At 30.7% G+C, this 21985-nt stretch overlaps 1 protein-coding gene across 2 annotated transcripts in view; it reads left to right on the top strand.

Annotated features, from left to right (window-relative positions):
- The window catches only part of LOC139511378 (triadin-like), a 28945-nt gene extending 9301 nt beyond the window's left edge, over window positions 1-19644 (top strand). Inside the window, exons 2-4 of one of the 2 annotated variants that reach the window (XM_071298054.1) lie at window positions 8339-8588; window positions 12758-12783; window positions 13971-19644. In XM_071298054.1, the coding sequence (XP_071154155.1) occupies window positions 8339-8588; window positions 12758-12783; window positions 13971-13979 (285 nt within the window). In that variant the 3' untranslated portion in view covers window positions 13980-19644. The remainder of the gene's footprint in view (window positions 1-8338; window positions 8589-12757; window positions 12784-13970) is intronic. The other variant, XM_071298052.1, reaches the window with a different exon arrangement.
- The last annotated feature ends 2341 nt before the right edge of the window (window positions 19645-21985 follow it).

The raw sequence follows: 21985 nt of genomic DNA, 5'->3' as shown, positions 1-21985 counted from the left end.
AATAAGAAAGTATGACTCTTGCCAATAAAACGGTATAATCCACCAAAGACCAAAGGCTTTCATCAATGAGCAAAACTTATAAATGTTGCATACAATTGTTGTCAAATATCAAAAGTCAAATCATAGTTGACTCAGTCCAGTGATTGAATTTAAATGAATTTATATTAAAGTGAAATTTACATCTTTAAACATTTTATGAGTTTTGCAAAGAAGTTAGTGAAGAGTATTTGTCAACCTTGAGAGATTTCTAATGTCATTGTGGAAAATTTGAATAATCCATGAAAGACGTTTTGATGAAGGTCATGGTCACAGTATAAGATATTAACATCAAGTTATGCAGTGTTCAAAATGACTGTCTACCAGTTTTATTTAGACCTGTATCTAAGTTAATTACGGGCCACAAGTAAAAGTAAGAACAGGATCATCATACACTCCATCTTTCTAAAGGATAGTCTAAGAAATGAATATTAATGGTGTAAAGGGGACCAGACATTGACATTAAAGAAGGAACTATCCTAACACCTAACACCAAAATAGGATGTGGCATATAAAAACTGTAAATAGTATCAGTAAATAGAAAAATAGACGGTAATATAGTTCACACAAACAGTGAACTAAACCAACAACTACCAGCAAATAGTCATACAAACAAAGACATAAATGAGGGACAACTCATGTTCCAAATATTCTGACCCAAATTGGTACAAATTAAAAATGTTGGCCTGAGTTTAACCAGTTTTAGATACTTCCCTGCTTTACCTATGGAGACCACATGTCATAAAAGTAAAAGTAATGCAACAAAACACCTGCACAGCTGAGAGCTACCAAAAAAAAACAATTTAACATTTGTACAATTTATTTTTATATTTGACCTTTTATGTGGTCACATGTCTGATTTACTGGTACATTTTAAAACAAGATTGTTGCTATATATGTCCATTTTGATGAGTCTTTCCATATAAGTAACAAAATGTTCCATGTCAAAAGTACTATGTACGGTTACGTCTAATGCATCTAGATTGTAAGACATGACCATCATGTCCCTAGTTTACACAGTGCACTCTGTAAGATACCAGTATGGTACATGTCTGATATCTATGTTCTACAAGTTGGTTGGTCTTGTCAATTGATTGAATTGTCCTGTAGATTTACCTGACAGGTAAGAACAGGTGTGATGATCCATGTTATATATATAGGTGACATATACCCATAGGTGTATATATTGTTATTTTAATGAGCCCGATTAAACTGTTATTATATGTACATAAATTAGAAGAGGTGACATATTGGGGAAATAAAACTCTGGACAGTGGGTCTATTTTTGGCCTTTTGCTTACTATTTATGGAAATGCTGTGCCTGGATTCTTGTAAATAGGTTTAAGGGTTAACATATAGTTTAAAACTTTTTCCAGTAAAAGTTCTCCAACAAGAATGATAATTCTATACATGTATGTACATTTCAAAAACATATTATTTGTTTATAAAAAAAAAATTATCAGTGGCATTGAAATAAAAGCATTTATTTTGAAGCTGACAAGCAGAATGCCTCTCTATTAAATCTTTAGTTATTTGTAAATAACTTGTATTTCTCCAACTGAAAGAGGTATTATTGAACTGAGTTGTATACATTTTCAAAGGAAAATAAAAATTTCTGTTCACAATTATGAAAAGATTGATATATTTTTAATTGTGACCATAATCATTCAAATCCAGACAAAGTAGATATAGTTTTTCTATAGGATAGCCTGGTAAGTCATTAGGATGATTCATTCATATACATTGTTTACATGATATTGGTAAAAGTATAAAACGATATGGAGATGCTCAAAACAAGATAATATTACCATTTCTGTTTTACAAGACTGCTCAGATTCAGATTTTTTTTATAATGGTAGACTGCAAATGACTCATTTAAAGCATCTTAATCAAGACAGATAACTCAATGCACTTTTCTTCCATTCTTTGGTCCTTTGCAAGATTTTGGCTTTCAAAATCATCAGATCATCCCTTTTTCTAGGTTTTCTGTAGAAGTAAATGTTATCTCATTTTTGTCAAATATGTGCATTTAATTAAAATTTCATTTTTCTAATGGTATGTATGATTTTGTATATGTATGGTTAATTTTTATAGATGTGTTCTTTAAATTTTTTGCCTACAAATGGTCATTTCAATTTATTCTAACATTATTTAGATAACTGTTGATATTGGATAATTGAGGAGGGTCAGGACCTTTTTTTGGGATGTCAGGATTGGGTGTTTTTAAGCTCGGGATTTCGGGATTGACCCTTCTGGGATATGGGATTTTTTTTCTTTGAAATTTGGGGATGTCAGGATTTGTTTTTTAAATTCGCGACCTATTTCATGTTTTTAAGCCTGGGATTTCGGGATTAGGACCCCTCCGACCCCCTCATAATTATATCAATATTTCTGAGGTAACCTAATCTTTGTTTTGTCTAAAATTAACATGATCTGCCTGAACAATATCAACAACTAAAAAGAAAAAAGAAAATTAAAATTGAAATGACCACTTGCCAGAAAATCAATAAAAACATTTATATTATGAAATTGTAAACATAGCATGCATGATAAGTATTTAAATTACATACATTCAAATAGTTGAGACTACCTATTAACTGAATTAACTGACCATTACTGGTCTGTCTATGTCTGCTGGACATAAAAACACTAAAGTTGTTCTTTGTTTAATTAGCCGGAAAAATTATCTAATATCTTACTTTTGAGTACAAGACAAAGTCAGCCCATCGCTTCCCCTTCCAGCCAAACAAAATTTGTCGAAACAAGATAAAACGATTGATTATGTAAACTAGATGTAAGAGTTTTTAGCATTTATGTGACAAATAATTTGGGGACAGACAGGTGAAACTGCAAATTATCAGTTTTCTGAAGAGATAAGTGCTACCTTGCTGTTGATAGCTCCAATTTTAAGTTTTCTTTGTCACCTGTCGGAAGTATCTTGGGAGTTTTAACGTCCGTTTGGTATGGGTGTTCAGTCGGATGGTATGGAGTATTGGAAGCCAAAATGTCACTTAATTTGGAAGTCTGAGTCTATGGGACCAGTTGAAAATAGGACTTATTTTGTTGGATTTACACAAAAAACTATCACAAAAAGGATATCATTTTATGAACATTACACATGTACTGTGAAAAAGAAGGTAAATAAACTCTCTGGCTGAATAATGCACATAGTGAGCGATTGATATTCATGTGTACGTTTATTCATGACATACATGTATTGTCACTTCAATTAGCAAAACTATATATGTTTTGAATATGAATTTGACAAAATTTCTAAAGATTTACTTTTTAATCCCCCCTCTGTTGATGGAATAAGCTTTAAAATACATGAAAAGGGGTTTGGGGTTGGGATTGCTACCTGATGAATTAAACAGTGGTTCAATAATTGGGTAGATAGATATTATTTTTCTGTAGAACTGCTCTGTCAAGACCAATCAAATTATTTATGATACTATGATCGTTACTGAAAACTGGTTATTGTAACCACATCCTGGGTGGCAGACTTTCAGTGTTGATGAACAAATATGTTATTTCCTTGGATGGGTGTTGGCTTTATAATGTACCTGTAGATGTATGGTGTCTTGTGATTCTCACAATGATCAAATAGGTTTAGTTAAATGTTATATGGAAAAAGGCAAGTTATAGAGCTAGAGGTAATCACATTGGCAATTGAATCCAAGTCAAATAAGGAAACCTGTTTTTATACACTTTGGTCACATTATTTGTTTTCCTGGGATAGATTGCACTGGTTACAGTTTTATTACAGTTGTATATAGTATTGATTTTGATACAAGGTCTGCATAATCTTGCCTTTGACATGAATCACAAGTTATTTTTCATAAATTAACGGTAAACTAGATTTTTTTGTTGTGGCCATTATTGTTAAGTGATTGAATAGTAGATATTTTTTGTCGCTAAGTTTGATGGTTAAATCGATATCCTAGATCTAATTTATATATGACAACAGAGTTATATAATAAAATTCTTCCTCATTCAGATCTGAATACCTCTGTCACTATATACATGTAGTCTGAAGAGTGGGTATATATTTTCTTCTTTATAGTGTGTTGCATGTGATTGTTTACAAGGGTGTTTATAAAGAGGTGACAAGTGGGGTGCTATTGTAAAATGGGGAGACAAAGGGGACATATAAAGACAATCTTGATTAGATGTTTTGGTAATCTGATAAGAGATTAATGTCTACTTGATCAGACCCCATTCATCTCTATGGTATGTGGTCAATTTGTTTGGTTGCTGGCTTCTTATCACCAATGAAACATTCAAAGCTTAAGGCTATATTGTACATTTTGTGCTGTTATTTAACACCTTTTTAATCCATCCTAATTGAAATTAAGGATAATTCAGAATTTCACAAAAAGGCTTTCACTGTTTCCTTTTCTTTTTTTTTTTATTATAATGACCATGGTAATGTGGTTTAATAAAGAATGTTCAAATTTGTGTGGCATCATTTTTACCACTCCTGAGTTACGCACCTTTATAATTGTTTGGTTCAGTGCTCTGACTTTAGTTGGCCTCTATCAATTTTATGAATCTTATATACAGTGATAATAACTATAAAACACAGATCAAGTTCAAATTTGGGTCTTGTGACTTAATTCAGTTCTCTAGTTATGTCTCTTTATAGTGTTTCATGTAAGAGGGGGCTTCATCTGTGTCCCATGGACACATTCTCCATTTATTTAAAACTAATACTGAGGGTTTTCCTGGATTCATAATCACAGGCACTTGTCTCAGAAAAAAAAATTCCTTTATACCTTATACCTTGGTATATAGGAATTTTTTTTTCTGAGACAAGTGCCTGTGTTCATAATCCAAAGACTTAATTTAATCAGTATGTTTTAATAAGTTCATGTTGTCATGATCATACATGAAACAATTGACTGTAAGCAAATAAGTCAATAGATTGAAGTCACAACTATGTTTGATATACATTTATGTGTGATATATATAGGTCCGCAAATAAGTCTGAAGATTGAAGTCACAACTATGTTTGATATACATTTTTGTGTGATATATATAGTTCCAATATACTGGCGGATTCATAATTACTATTAATATTTTTGAGTTTCTTTTTGCAAATTATGTTTTATAAAAGAACTGGTGTAGATAAACTTGAGATATCAATATAAAGAAATCTGTTGAAAGTTTTGCCAACACCAAATTATAGAAATATATGCCAAATACACAAGGTTTACAAATTAAAGTATCAAATAATCTGAATAAATCTTAAAAATGTTGAATCTAAATTATTTAGCTCTGAGCTCCCTGTTTTGAAAAGTTATGTTAATGTTTGTGAAGCCATATCTTGTTTTATTATTTATACTTTAACATGGGTTGCTGTAAGGAAGATGCTACTACTTAGTGAATGAACCTTTAAAGTATTGGATTAAAAAGGGTGAAAGTTCAGATACTGTACCTTTAAAAAACACAAAATTTAAAGCTATTTTGGGACAAAAAATGGTGACTCAGCAAATAATGTGGGAATATAGTTTAAAAGATGATAAATCAAGGAAAAACATTTAAAAAAGGTGGACATATGTTTACCTTATATGTAATTCATTGTGGTGGTCCTCAGTGTAAACTGATTACTCTTAATACTGTAAAACCTGGAAACCATTGTACATGTATTGTAAAACCTGGAAATCATTGTACATGTACTGTAAAACCTGGAAATCATTGTACATGTACTGTAAAACCTGGAATTCATTGTACATGTACTGTAAAACCTGGAAATCATTGTACATGTACTGTAAAACCTGGAAATCATTGTACATGTTCTGTAAAACCTGGAAATCATTGTACATGTTCTGTAAAACCTGGAAATCATTAATTGTACATGTACATTTACTGTAAAACCTGGAAATCATTGCACATGTTCTGTAAAACCTGGAAATCATTGTACATGTACTGTAAAACCTGGAAATCATTGTACATGTTCTGTAAAACCTGGACATCTTTGTACATGTTCTGTAAAACCTGGACATCATTGTACATGTACTGTAAAACCTGGAAATAATTGTACATGTTCTGTAAAACCTGGAAATCATTGTACATGTACTGTAAAACCTGGAAATAATTGTACATGTTCTGTAAAACCTGGAAATCATTGTACATGTTCTGTAAAACCTGGAAATCATTGCACATGTTCTGTAAAACCTGGACATCATTGTACATGTTCTGTAAAACCTGGAAATCATTGTACATGTACTGTAAAACCACAAGTCTTAAAGTCAATATGTCCATAATCTATAGGCATTTATGTAACAATTACAATAGTTGACAAAAGTTTGGATTAACAATTTATTTGAATCATTGTGACCTTAATGTCTTCTTGTATGTGTTATCTACACAAGCATGTGTCTTGTAATTGAATTGTAATCTGCTAGTCTGTCTTTTTCTAATTGTTTTTTTTTTGGGGGGGGGAGATTGGAGTACCACAGCCTTATATTGTTATCATTTTGAATTTGCTTCATGTTACATTGGCCATTTCTGGTTGTACTGGGTATGTATAGAGTTACCTCACAATTAAAATTTATAATAAAAACAAACAAAAAGATTAGAAAATCCCTATTATCATAAACAAAAAATTGCCAAAATTGGAAATTAAAAGATTTATAGAAGAACTATGCATGTCTTGTCAAAGCTTAGTATAATATTAAGATATGTGATTGTGCTCAATCCTGAAACACTATAATTTTGTATACCTAACAAAAGTATAGGGAAAATATTTGCAAGAAACAATTTGAAATTCAATATATAGGAAGTGAGAGCATTATGTAATATGACATGTCATCATACAAATACATAGAATACAAATGTCAATGCTATTAGGGGAAGTTTGAAATTATAAATGCTATAATTTAAGTTACTCATTCACATGAACTTTGTTTACAAATTTAAAGTATTTTTTATGCTATGGGCAAATTGATATATAAACACAGGAAACAGCGAACATCAAGATAAGCGAAGTAATTTTTACATGGATGGTGATTTGGATACTAAGGTCCAAGACATAAATATGTTTAAAATGTTTGCCCATGGATATTGAAGGATTGTAAATTCTCACTTGTGAATATTTGATTTCTTTTTAATACTTAGTTTGTGTATACACTGAATAGTTCAGAGATTGTATATCCCATATGTCAGGCTTATATTTACAACTCAAGGTCACAAAATTGTTTTATATAAGGTTATTATATCAATATTGTAGTTGCATATCAATTTATGGCTGTTTACTCAATATTGCATTTATGTTTGCTGCATTGCATTCATAGAAGTACATGTTAAATGGTGTTTTAGAGAACTGATAAAAATTTGATCATATTTAATATTAAGGCGGGTGGGGTTGGTCACCTTGTTTAGGTTTATACATAACAATAGAAAAGTTGAGGTATTGGTTAAATTGACATTAAATTAGTAACACAAATATTTGAAAAACATAAATAACATAAATAAGAGTACTTTAGTTGTAACCCTACATCATATAAAATGTAAAATAGGAAGATGCTGTGTTCGCATAATGTACTGAGCAAAATGATGTGTTCAATACGTGTTTTGGTTAATAATTTTTCAAGCAGCCATATTTAGAGATGCCTAAGATTATAAGGAATAGATAAGGGTGTTATCCACAAGAGGTTATATCCAATTTACATTAGATATTATGGTTTATACTAAATGATAGTGCAAAAATTTGCTCTTATTGTAGGATAAAGGTTGATAAATGAAGGATATCCTATTACATTTAATGACATTGTGTTTTAAGGTTATTGCCATCTACTGATATTTCATATACAACAATATGGATAAAGGTTGATAAATGAAGGATATCCTATTACATTTAATGACATTGTGTTTTAAGGTTATTGCCATCTACTGATATTTCATATACAACAATATGGATAAAGGTTGATAAATGAAGGATATCCAATCACATTTAATGACATTGTGTTTTAAGGTTATTGCCATCTACTGATATTTCATATACAACAATATGGATAAAGGTTGATAAATGAAGGATATCCTATCACATTTAATGACATTGTGTTTTAAGGTTATTGCCATCTACTGATATTTCATATACAACAATATGGATAAAGGTTGATAAATGGAGGATATCCTATCACATGACATTATGTTTTAAGGTTATTGCCATCTACTGATATTTCATATACAACAATATGGATAAAGGTTGATAAATGGAGGATATCCTATCACATGACATTATGTTTTAAGGTTATTGCCATGACTACTGATATACAACAATATCTGATTTATTTTTTAGGGAAAGATAAAATTCCATGAAGATCCTAGACTACATGAATATCAGTCAGAGGGTGCTGCCCTTCATGATTACCTCGCTCAGAATCCCCATGAGGAGGTGGAAGCTAAAAAACAACACGAGGAAACAACCGTGACCATGTCCCTGGGAGGCTCATTAGGGGATGAATCTTCTGATGATGTGGATGAACCTACTACTCCAAGAGAAGATAGTACCATTAAATCTAATACACCCTTAGGGGGACTCTCAGCTGGTTAGTATTAATGCTAAACTTAAATCTAATACACCCTTAGGGTGACTCTCAGCTGGTTAGTGTTCATTCTAAACTTTAAATTTGATACACTGAATGCAGCACATTTGTTCACAACATGTAATTCTGAATTCAAACTTACACACGGCTGCCACACTAACCTATATACATTAAGTATTATCATAATTGCAGAACTTTATCTGCTACACCAAGGAACACACTGATCTATGTAGTACTGAGGAATCATTATTATTCGTTGGATAACACTTTTGGTGGGTTTCGTTGATACAGGTGAACTACGAATTTAAATGTTTAAGGAATTACTTATTTTCTGTAGACCTTGTAATGTATGTAGAGTTTGACAAAACAAAAACAAATCAAATATCCATGAAAGTGCAAGTTTTCATCAATCCATAAAAATTGAAACCCACACAACGAAATAAACGAATCCACAGTATATGATGTACACACCAAACTATACAGCATCAATTCCACAGTATATGATGTACACACCAAACTACAGCATCAATTCCACAGTATATGATGTACACACCAAACTGTACAGCATCAATTTCACAGTATATGATGTACACACCAAACTGTACAGCATAAATTCCACAGTATATGATGTACACACCAAACTGTACAGCATCAATTCCAAAGTATATGATGTACACACCAAACTGTACAGCATCAATTCCACAGAATATGATGTACACACCAAACTGTACAGCATCAATTCCACAGTATATGATGTACACACCAAACTGTACAGCATCAATTCCCCAAGTATACGATGTACACACCAAACTGTACAGCATCAATTCCACAGTATATGATGTACACACCAAACTGTATAGCATCAATTCCAAAGTATATGATGTACACACCAAACTGTACAGCATCAATTCCACAGAATATGATGTACACACCAAACTGTACAGCATCAATTCCACAGTATATGATGTACACACCAAACTGTACAGCATCAATTCCACAGTATATGATGTACACACCAAACTGTACAGCATCAATTCCCCAAGTAAATGATGTACACACCAAACTGTACAGCATCAATTCCACAGTATATGATGTACACACCAAACTGTACCGCATCAATTCCCCAAGTATATGATGTACACACCAAACTACAGCATCAATTCCATAGTATATGATGTCAAAGCTTACACACCAGATTGGGCTGGTTAGTTGCAAATCTGAAATTTGATAGACAGCTAGCTCATTGGTATGGTTAGTTATAATTCTGAAATTCTGAGCATTTATTACATGTATTAGGTGTATATATTTAAAAAAAAAAAAAAAACTTGAATGTGTAGTGGTAACATAAAATGTTCTACAGGATGATAAGGCAAAGCACATATTTGGGAAGTTTTATGTTTTGGTGAAAGCTGACATTTTATTCTTTCTGATAAACATAAGTTAGTGACTACATATATGTAAGATAATGGATCAGATTAAGACATGTACATTGTACATCGATAAGAAATCTATTGGTATGTTAAAAATGTATTGTTTATTAGTTTGGACCTTGATAAATATGCTCTACTGTCCTGTCAAATTACTGTATAAATTGAAGATATTGGATTTAATTTTTTACTTTTTACAATGCTTAAAAAATCAATTGTTAAATGTACTTCGTTAAAAATAAGTAAATTGTGAACTGGAAAATACATGTTATATTTATAAAGTTACAAAATTAAATCAGTATTAGTAAGCATGAAAAGATATTGACCAATTTCATAAACAAAAAGAGTAATAGAATTTAAAGATAATTTTACAAATATAGACATAGTTTCAAAAATAATCAAAATTCAATCTATATTAAGAATACATTCCTTAATGTTTATAAAACAGGTGATACATGTTAGATGTACAAAGCATCTGCTACCAGAAAATAGGACAACATACTTTTATCGTGTTATGATGAAACTGAGATATTTTAAACTAGATTAACCATCTTCTTATTCATAAATTTAAGATTCTTTGGCATGCACTATTTCAAATTTCAAACGATAAAACCTACACTATGTTGTCATAAAAAGTCTAAATATATATGTGTGTATTAAATAGTTTGAGAACTAATGACTGCTTTTAATTTTTATGTTCTTTTTTTTTATTCTCTTATTTCCCCTGTGAAATACAACTCATCATGTTTAAGAAGTTGATTGTTTTGATTGAAGGCATTTGACAGTATAACAATGATCATTGATAAAATATTGTCTAAAATGTTATCTATAGGTTAGAGGAATAACTTATTGTCATGTGACTCATATATCAATAGTAATAATAGTTTGACTACAAGTATGGACCTTAATCACAAGTGGTTTCTAGATATTTGGGCATCATCCAGGGGTGTACCCAGCCATTTTCAAAGGGGGGGGGGGGGGGGGTTCCAACCATATGTACCCATTTGAATGCATTGATCATAAAAAAAAAGGGTGGGTTCCAACCCCAGAACCCTCTCTCTAGATCAGCCACTGTCATCTGCGCTGAAAAACCTGGTTCATTCTTATTATAAAAAGATCAAAGATATTGTCCTCAAAGGGGTTCAGTATGTGTAGACTCATTGTGAAGTCTAGTAGATTGTCTTATGAAGGATTGTCTGTTTACTAATACATTTTGTACCTTCAAACAATGGTCTTTTAGTACATTTCAATAAAACATTAGAATTCATGTAGTTTAATTTGTTTAAATGAATGAGAGGAATTTCGCAAGTGACGTAACCAACATTTATAGCCTTCAGAAAATGTCGTGATATCATCTAACATCAGGACAACGTCACATATGTTTATGTGTCCCGTCTCAATGCTATTAATAGTTTCAATCAGTATGGACTGTAATCACAAGTTGTTTCTAAATAGTTGGGCTTCATCTGTACTGTTCAATTATGGAGAATAAATCCTTCAAGAGAATTTCCTCAAAAAGTTTCTGTATTTAATATTCCTGGAGACTCGTTGTAATATGGTAGCTTGCTTTAAGAAGGATTGTCTGTTTCCTCAAAAAATATTCCTTCAAACAATGGTGTTTCAGTACATTACTATAAAAAACAATTAGTAATTCAGGTAATTTATTTTGTTTTAAAAAATTAAGGAGAGGAATTTCGCAAGTAAAGTAACCAAAATTGATAGCCTCTGGAACATGTTGTGATATCATCTTACATCAGGACAACGTCTCACATGTTTATGTCTGTAATTAAAAAAATTGTATTATCCAACAAAATCAGTGTTTTAATGAAGATGTATTACCACCATTTATTATTAAATCATAGATGAGAAATTAATTGTTTATAATGTCTAGTTACATGTACTTGTCATCTTTAGGTGATCATAATTATGTTTTATCTAATAGGTTTTAGCCTGGAGCAAGAAACGTCCATAATTAGCTAGTTTATAAACCAATACTCAATACTATAAATACCAATTAACAACACATCAGTGACAGCACATTTCAAGACTTCGTCTATTATTACTTAATAATACTTTATCTGCATTAAACTTTGAACTATGCAGAATAAAAAGATAAAGAGGTCTAAAATTTGCTTTGGTCATAGAATGAAGTAAAATAAAGAAGATTATACTGATTGTACTACCATTTATGTTTTCTGGTCTGTGCATCCGTTCCTCCATCCATTCGTCCGTCTGTTTGTTCGTTCGTCAGTGACTGTCCAGCTTCAGGTTAAAGTTTTTGGTCAAGTTTGTTTTTGATGAAGTTGTAGTCCAATCAACTTGAAACTTAGTACACATGTTCCCTATGATATGATATTTCTAATTTAATGCCAAATTATAGTTTTCACTGAATATAGAAAATGGTAGTGTGAATGGGACATCCATGTACTATGGACACATTCTTGTTTGTGAAATGTATAGGCGTCATTCCCTTGTGATAAATTAAAATATACAGCAGAAAAGGTTAATTTGAATTTCTTTGGGACTGAAGAATTTTCCCAAATTTAAACAGGTGCTCATTTATATATTTAGGGTTCAGTTTAAGGCTCTCCTGACAGGATTTTTTAGTGTACAGTTAAGTCAGGTCTCCTTGATTATTAAGGATTTTGATTTATACATATTGATTGTTTTCCCTCCAAAAGAATATAACTGTGCTCTCAATCCAATAAGCAGTGATATACTATAGTATTTGAATTTTATCTTTAGTTAAGGGATCAGCAAAGATGAAGACGGTAAATTAATTCTACATTCTTTGTTATGATGTTAAAAACTTACTTTGTCTCTTATAGATGTATATAGAGTTGTCTCATTGGCACTCATACCACTTCCTATATCTATAAAGCTTCATTTATTTTACCTACCAGTTCAGGTTTTGAAAATTACATATATATATATACCACTTGGCCAAAACTGCAAGACTATTGAATATGCATGTTGTATAAATGATACAGTTTAAACTAAACTATAATGCAAATGCAAATTATAGCATCTTGTCAGATTATACCAGAATGATGATAAATGTCCTTTCTTTTACAGCACATATATTGTGCTTTATTATATATCAGTGCTCCCTTTTTTGTCTAGATGCATTACTTTCTAAACAACAGTCCACAGCTTGTTCCTTTCAGAGTTTTGTATCTGCATGACACAATTTTCATCTTGTTTTTGTGGATATTCAGTAAGGAATCCTTTCAACTAAGGATATATCTTATTGACGAGAATATTGGTACCATACAAATAACGATCTACTGTGCAATAACTATTTCTATGACTATTTTCCTAGAACTACATGTTTTAAGATTTATGAAATGACTTGAAATCTATTTATATCACACTTTCACAAGGATTCTGATTATATGATAGGGCTGAAAACATTCAAAATAAAGTTCTGTATTAAAAACAATTATTTAATTTAATGACATTTATGACTCGATTGATTGAATACCAAAATTATAAATTATTCAATTTGACTTTGATTTATCAAATGACAAATTAAATTAAAAACATATTTTTAAGATACACAAAGTTTCCAATTATTTAAATTAATATGACATGAAGTATCAGTGGACAGCAACCTTTTGACACATCTTTTATATGAAAGAAAAACCATGTTAAATTCTAGCGCTGAAAGAAGGAAAGTCATCATTTACTAACGGACAATCCACGAAAATAAATTAATCCACAGTATATATGCTTTAAAGTTATTTTTTGGGTATTTTGCTAGCAAAGAAACTTAACCCTCACTAATATGAACAAACTTAAGGGATTAAACGCATGGTATTCACTACTGCAAGGGATTTTCTTCTTTACCATTGACTTTGTAGCATTACATTCGTTGAAGTCAGGTTATTGTCAAACCTTATTTATTATACTGACTATGTGGATACATCCTTAACTTTTTTAACATTATTATTTGCAGGTGAACTGACGAATTACAGATCTAAATACCAAACAGAAGATTTCCAGTTTGGAATGTCATTCAGTGAACCGGAACCTGAACCAAAGAAAGAAGAAGTTGAAATTGAGGATTATGAGAACAGGGATATACAACCAGCTGACGAAGACAGTACAATTAACTATACAGATTCTAGTATAACAGACATGTTATTTTAACATACAGTTATTTATTTATTTATTTACTTTTGTTTTCATCAGCTCATACAGTCTTACCATTGTCATTGCTAAACGTCTTTCTGTCTCTGTGTGTTGTGTGAAGTATAAAACAGATAATCAGTTCATTCCAGCTATTGTTTGATTAACTTTTCTTATGTTTTACAACTATTTTTTGTATTGTATGAGCATAAAACGATGCAGCCATTTTTGTTGGATTTGTTTTCCAGTTCACATTAAAAAGGATTTTTTACAATGACTTAAATTTTGTTCGTAACAGTGAGGGTCTCCATGGGGTTAACAGATGAGCAAGAAATGTGAATAAATGGCAAAAATACTGAAATATAAGGAATGGAGAATGAAAGGCAAAAAATGAAAAGAAAAGAAAGAGAAAATGATCTTGTAAATTAAGGAAACTGAAATGAAGACCCACAACCCCCCAACCCCACCCCCAATCAGACCTTCTTATTTTTATGTTTAAAACTACCAGAAAACTCCTATATTATGTTGATATTGCATTTAGTAATACTGACCAGAATGAATTGATTTAATTTGTTTGCTCAGAAAAAGTGCTACTGTAAGCTGGATGAAGTATAAGAACATTTCCAGACATAAAATTACCTCATATATGAATATTAAAAATGACACAAATATAGTTTTGAGGCCCTTTTTAAAACTTACCAATGTGTATTGCATTGAAAGTATTAAGTTTGTATGATTCTCAAACACAATCACATTTTCAAACTTCTCCCGCTATTACAAGAGCAAGAGAATTTTGGATTAGTAAAAATGATGCCAAATCACATTGAAATGCTCAAAAAAATAAATTGGGTTACTTTCAATTTGAAACATATTCTAAGTTTTATTTTGTTCATAGATCCCTGTTTCTGATGAAAAAATAGTTTTGAAGCATAATTTTTAATATGGCTCCTTGCTGTCATCTGTTGTCATGACAGATGGTTGTCATGGTAATTGTTAAAACGGCTGCTTGTTGTAATTGTATTTGTTATATTTTTGATAGATGTAGATTTGTTGTGTTTATAAATGTTTGTAAATTTAATATATTGTTTTATTTTGATAAAAAAAAATTGTTACTGTATCACTATTTTAAAAGAATATAAGTATACATAAAATTATAATCTGCAGTGTTTAGCAAAGTTAAATATGATTTATAATGTCTCAATAAGAAATATCCAAAGTATAGGCTAGTGAAATCACACAAAAGGTCAAGGAAATTAATGGGATTTTTGGATAGTCAGTCTGAAAAATAGGGTGGTTTATCTGCATAATTTTTTCCATTTTTGAGTGGGGTAGGAGTGTAGTAAACGAAGGTGATGGGCAGAAGTTGACAGTTTATTTGACAGTAACTACAATTTGAATATGTCTCATTCTGATCTTACCAATTGATCTGGCAAAAATCTTAAAATGGCGTTCATTGATCTCTCTGATTAATATTCCAGATATTCTCATTTTTAACAGAATTATTATATTTTTGAAAGGTCACATGTGTTCATTACGATGAATCATTTCTAAGCTTTAATGTTGACTATTTGACAAAGAGACAACCAAAGACACATTTATGTGTATGATCATGTCATAATACTGGTGTTAGAATTTTATTTAATTATGATACAACTGAAATATTCATGACCACCACAAACTCTATAATGTTGTGTTTCCTGATAAAATAGAAATCTTCTTTAACAAACTAATCAGCATTTTCTTTAATTGTAAAGTATTACCCCAATTCAAAAACTTTTAATTTAAAAATATTTTAGTAGTGTTTAATACAAACTCATCAGCATTTTCTTTAATTGTTTTCAAAGAAATACAAAGTATTGCCTAAATTAAAAAAAACTTTAATTCAAACAATCATTTTAGTAGTCTTTATGTTGTTGCTATTGAATTTTTCATCTTAGTAGTAACTAGTTTGATTGGAGCTGGCCTCCAAGTTAGTTATCAAAGGGAAATAACTCTAGATAATTTGTAACTTTTACATTCCATTGTTAAAAATCCATGACTCAAGAAATGTGAATTGTAAGGAAATTAGATTTATTATTATTGTGAAAATGTATGTCATCGGAAAGACTTTTCATTCCATGAAAAATGTAAAATGGCAAAAACTATTCCTTTGTATGCATTATTTAATACCAGCTGTGCTCATTTTATATTATGCTGTTATTTTTTAAAATAATTATTGCATTATCATATATAATATGATCCCTGCTAAAATAGAAATTTACTAATCGGCTTGTTATTTTCATTAAAAGAGTTACAATTTTATCTATTGATTACTATAGAATTTATATGAAAACTCCGTTCTTCTTATCTAAAATCACTCATAATTTTAACCTGTCTCAAAAAAACAACCCAACATATACAACAAACAAATTGCACAGTATATTTATTTCATGGATTTAAAAAAAAATTGATGACATACTTTGCTATGATTCAATAGAAGATATGACAATGTTGAAAATTTGGCTTTGCATGTAGGTCTAGTGCAAAGCAGTTTCATATTCATACCTCAATAACAACATACTTTTTTCACATATATACAGTGGGTTTTTTTCCCTTAAATTTCAAATTGTTAACATAAACAAAAAATTAGTGATAGAGAAAATTTAGAATGAATACAGTTTGTTGATGAGAAAAACTGTTTAACTTTTTTTTATGCAACTTGTAAAAGATTAAAACATTCATATTTTAAGTAGCATAATTGTATTTTTTTTACATCCATTTGTACAATATCATTCCATTTGAGAATTGCTTGTTTGATGTTGAAGATATGCAGGGAGACAAATACAAATAGGTTTTTATTAGTATCATAGGTTAGCTTTACTTTGGTAAAAAAAGTTCTAAAAGTCTGAAGGTTTGATTTGACAAACTTCAGAAACAGATTCAAATAAGTTTAAGATAGTCTTAGACATGATCATGAAATTCAGATTATAATGCAGATTATCTAGCAGGGATGATGTTAATAAAACATTTAGGAATTAATTGTCTTTTTTTAGCAATATTCAACCATTGTCAAAGATTGCAATGTACAAGTTAGATAGGAATTTTTGTTTATCTTTTTATTAAATCAGGTTTATAATAAATGATGATTTTTATCAACATAACAAGTCAAAGCTTCAAATTTGAAAATAAATTTTAAAAATATGCAAAGCTTGTAACCCAGTACTAAAATCTATACTATTTGCATTATATAGTCCAGTCTTCCTGCATACATTTCAACATTGTCACAAGATTTTTTACTTTCTTCCATTATGTCATGTGATTAAATTTGTAGAATAAAAAACTAATGATTGAAAATTTAATTTAATTTAACACAGGGTATATATGCAATCAATACTTAATTACTAGTATGCAATAGTGGAAATCTAGTGTAATAATACATTCAATATTGTGTATCAGTGTGCTACACTTTGTACTAGTGTACTACATTGTGCCTCAATTAATTACATTGTTTATAAGTGTATTACAATGTGTATTATTGTAATACATGTGTGACATTCAATATATTTGTGTACTACATTGTCATCAGTTAATTATATTGTATATAATTGATTAATTCACTAGCACTATATAATTAGTTTATGCCTTTGACATAACAGGTGTAAACATATTGTAACTTAACTTGACATAATTGTGATTTTTATTTTGCATTCCAAAAATGATAAAGTTATTTGATTTTGATTAAGAATTTTTCATCTGAACTGGTACTCATTAATCTTAAAATGATACATGTGTCTACACTCAGTACACAAGTTTTAATGTTGAATAGTTCGCCAAATCTGGATTAGGTTAATTACCTACAAGACTGACACTGAAAACATTTAGTTGTTAATTTAGTGCATGCATTTACAAATTTTGTAAAAGAATCTATTTTCGTCATTGATTACAAGAATTTAGTATGATTTCATATTAATGACACATTATTTAGCCATCAATACGTCAGAATTCTGTGTACAATTGAGAAACCTTTCTTAGAATTTACCATATTTAGACTTTCAAATGACAATATTGTGTGGGATGGAAAATCAAGATATTTTTCATGGAGAGAATGCATTTGTAGGTATTGATTTGTAAGTATTAAAAGGAATATAGAAATCCTCTTAGATAACCGACTGTCTCAAAAGTAGACTGTTAGAAATAGTTAACTTACAGTAATTTATTCTATTATAACGAAGAATAGTTGACTTGTATTTGCACGATGGAGTTTTGTCACGTTCTGTTTCTTACATTGATAACATTATTGTGTAGTTTAATGTAGACGGTATTCTCAATTCAGACATGATTTATTACTCATTCCAAAAGTGAAGAGATCACAGATACGGTGAAGAATAGAACTCATTTAATAAGAAAATTCTCAATATGACATTTAGGTTTGTTGTAAATATTGCCAATATGAATGAAAATACTGGTAACAATGATAATAATAGATATACAGTTGTATAGGTTATTAGTTCAACTACTAGGAATGTACTGTGTTGTCCTTGCCTTTTACACTAATGTTTGTACACAAGTAAGATTATGTGAAAGACTGAATAGAAACAAATATTTCAGCATTTTACAAACAGCTATGGCACTGAAATATTTTGCATTGCATTCCAAATATATGTAGTATGAATTATCTATATTTTATATAAGGATTGACATTATAATATTATTAATTGAAGTTTTGACATTATAATATTATTAATTGAAGTTTTGACATTATAATATTATTAATTGAAGTTTTGGCCAGTTCCGTAGACAATGATATATTGTGAGTATTTCTACAGCTTACACTCAATGCGTTAAAAGTCAGCTTATATTCATTCCATGATGCCTCAATCTTGATTTTATTCAAGGTAAATAAATTGTAAAATTATGTTCACTTGCAGTCATTTTAACCTGATAGAAGATTTCTTGTACATGGTTAATGTATACAATGTAACTTTTGTTAAATTCTTTTCAAATTATATGCATCCCTGTTATATTTTGATGGCAAAATATTATACATCTTTTCTAAATTTGTTAAATATTTATTGCTTAACATCTTTTAAAGAAATGTACTTTATTTTGCTGTCTGGAAATGCTAAAATGCAAATAATGTGAAAAAGTTCATTGTCAATTATTTAATAACTATGTACATGTACTAATATGACCTGTTTTATGGGTTGATTGCTAGAGGTTATACTGCCTTTTTTTGTTTCAAAAATGTTCCTTTATTGAATGAGAGTGAAATAGCGAGAAATATATCTATGAAAAATGCTTATAGTTTTCCAAATTTTTACTGTATTTACATTGTTAACAGCTTTGATTCCATTAATATATTTTTTTCAAGAAGTACCAAATAATACATTTTTTGTTTGTTTTCTGTGATTGTCTTGAATAATTTTCAATTTTTCTTATAATTTATACATAACAAACTCATTTTTTTGTTAAGATAATCTATCTTTATATTGTATATATTTCAAATAAATCGTGCTTATTCACTTAGAACTTATGTTGTGTTTACCCTATGAATTGCCTTGTCCATCTGCCTACCAGAAACTGTACAACTCCATTATTATTGGAGTAATTATAATAAACTTTGCACGAAGATGAACACTTAGACCTATAATGGTTTACTTTTACAAATTGTGACTTGGATGGAGAGTTGTCTCATTGGCACTCATACCACATCTTCTTATATCTATGTGAATGATGGGAAATATTTCAGTAATGTCAGATGTATGTTATGTCCTTACAATGAAGTGAGGGTGTGAAGGTACCTTATAAAGAAAAGTACTTCTGCATGGGATAAGGATTTTAATGAAACTTCATACAATGGTACTATATCTTATGACAATTTTTATACGACCGCAAAAATTGAAAATTTTTTGGTCGTTTATTGGTATCACGTTGGCGTCGTCGTCGTTGTCATCGTCTGAAGACATTTGGTTTTCGAACTCTAACTTTAGTAAAAGTAAATAGAAATCTATGAAATTTAAACACAAGGTTTATGACCATAAAAGGAGGTTTGGATTATTTTTGGGTGTTTTGGTCCCATCAGTTTAGGAATAAGGGGCCAAAAAGGGCCCAAATAAGCATTTTTCTTAGTTTTCGCACAATAACTTTAGTATAGGTAAACAGAAATCTATAAAATTTTAACATAAGGTCTATGATCACAAAAGGAAGGTTGGGATTGATTTTGGGAGTTTTGATCCCAACAGTGTAGGCATTAGGGGCCAAAAACAGGTCCCAAATAAGCATTTTTCTTGGTTTTTGCACAATAACTTTAGTATAAGTTAATAGAAATCTATGAAATTTTAACACAAGGTTTATGACCACAAAAGGAAGGTTTGGATTGATTTTGGAAGTTTTGGTCCCAACGAATTTAACTTCACTCTCCGTCTATGGTACCTATACCATGAACGTAAGTAATGCCTCCCTAAATAAAGCAAACCAGGAACAAATCAAGTTTACCATGCAACATGAATCCGGGAATCAATAGAACAGTATAGTCATTCATTACTCATGGGGACGTGCGATCAATGTCAGTATACATTGTACAAGTCATCCATTACTAATGGGGATGTGAGATTACTTTCAGTATACATTGTACAAGTAATCCATTACTCATGGGGACGCGAGATCAATGTCAGTATATATTATATAAGTAATCCATTACTCATGAGGATGTGAGATCAATGTCAGTATACATTGTACAAGTCATCCATTACTCATGGGGACGTGTGATCAATGTCAGTATACATTGTACAAATCATCCATTACTCATGGGGACGTGAGATCAATGTCAGATTATTATTATACAAATCATCCATTACTCATGGGGACGTTCAATCAATGTCAATATACATCGTACAAGTAATTCATTACTCATGGGGACGTGAGATCAATGTCAGTATACATTGTACAAGTAATTCATTACTAATAGGGACGTGAGATCAATGTCAGTATACATTGTTCAAATCATCCATTACTCATGGGGACGTGAGATCAATGTCAGTATACATTGTACAAATCATCCATTACTCATGGGGACGTGAGATCAATGACAGTATACATTCTACAAATCATCCATTACTCATGGGGACGTGAGATCAATGACAGTATACATTGTACAAATCATCCATTACTCATGGGGACGTGCGATCAATGTCAGTATACATTGTACAAATCATCAATTACTCATGGGGACGTGCGATCAATGTCAGTATACATTGTACAAATCATCCATTACTCATGGGGACGTGAGATCAATGACAGTATACATCGTACAAATCATCCATTACTCATGGGGACGTGAGATCAATGTCCGTTTACATTGTACAAATCATCCATTACTCATGGGGACGTGAGATCAATGTCAGTATACATCGTACAAATCATCTATTACTCATGGGGACGTGCGATCAATGTCAGTATACATTGTACAAATCATCCATTACTCATAGGGACGTGAAATCAATGTCAGTATACATCGTACAAATCATCCATTACTCATGGGGACATGCGATCAATGGCAGTATACATTGTACAAGTCAGCCATTAATCATGGGTACGTGAGATCAATGTCAGTATGCATTGTACAAGTCATTCATTACTCATAGGGACGTGAGGTTAATGTCAGTATACATTGTACAAGTCATCCATTACTAATGGGGACGTGAGATTACTGTCAGTATACATTGAACAAGTCATCCATTAATCATGGGGACGTGAGGTTAATGTCAGTATACATTGTACAAATCATCCATTACTCATGGGGACGTGGGATCAATGACAGTATACATTGTACAAATCATCCATTAATCATGGGAACGTGAGATC

Source organism: Mytilus edulis, chromosome 2, assembly GCF_963676685.1.
Source record: "Mytilus edulis chromosome 2, xbMytEdul2.2, whole genome shotgun sequence".
Lineage (NCBI taxonomy): Eukaryota > Metazoa > Mollusca > Bivalvia > Mytilida > Mytilidae > Mytilus > Mytilus edulis.
This window is presented reverse-complemented; position numbering and strand designations above follow the sequence as displayed.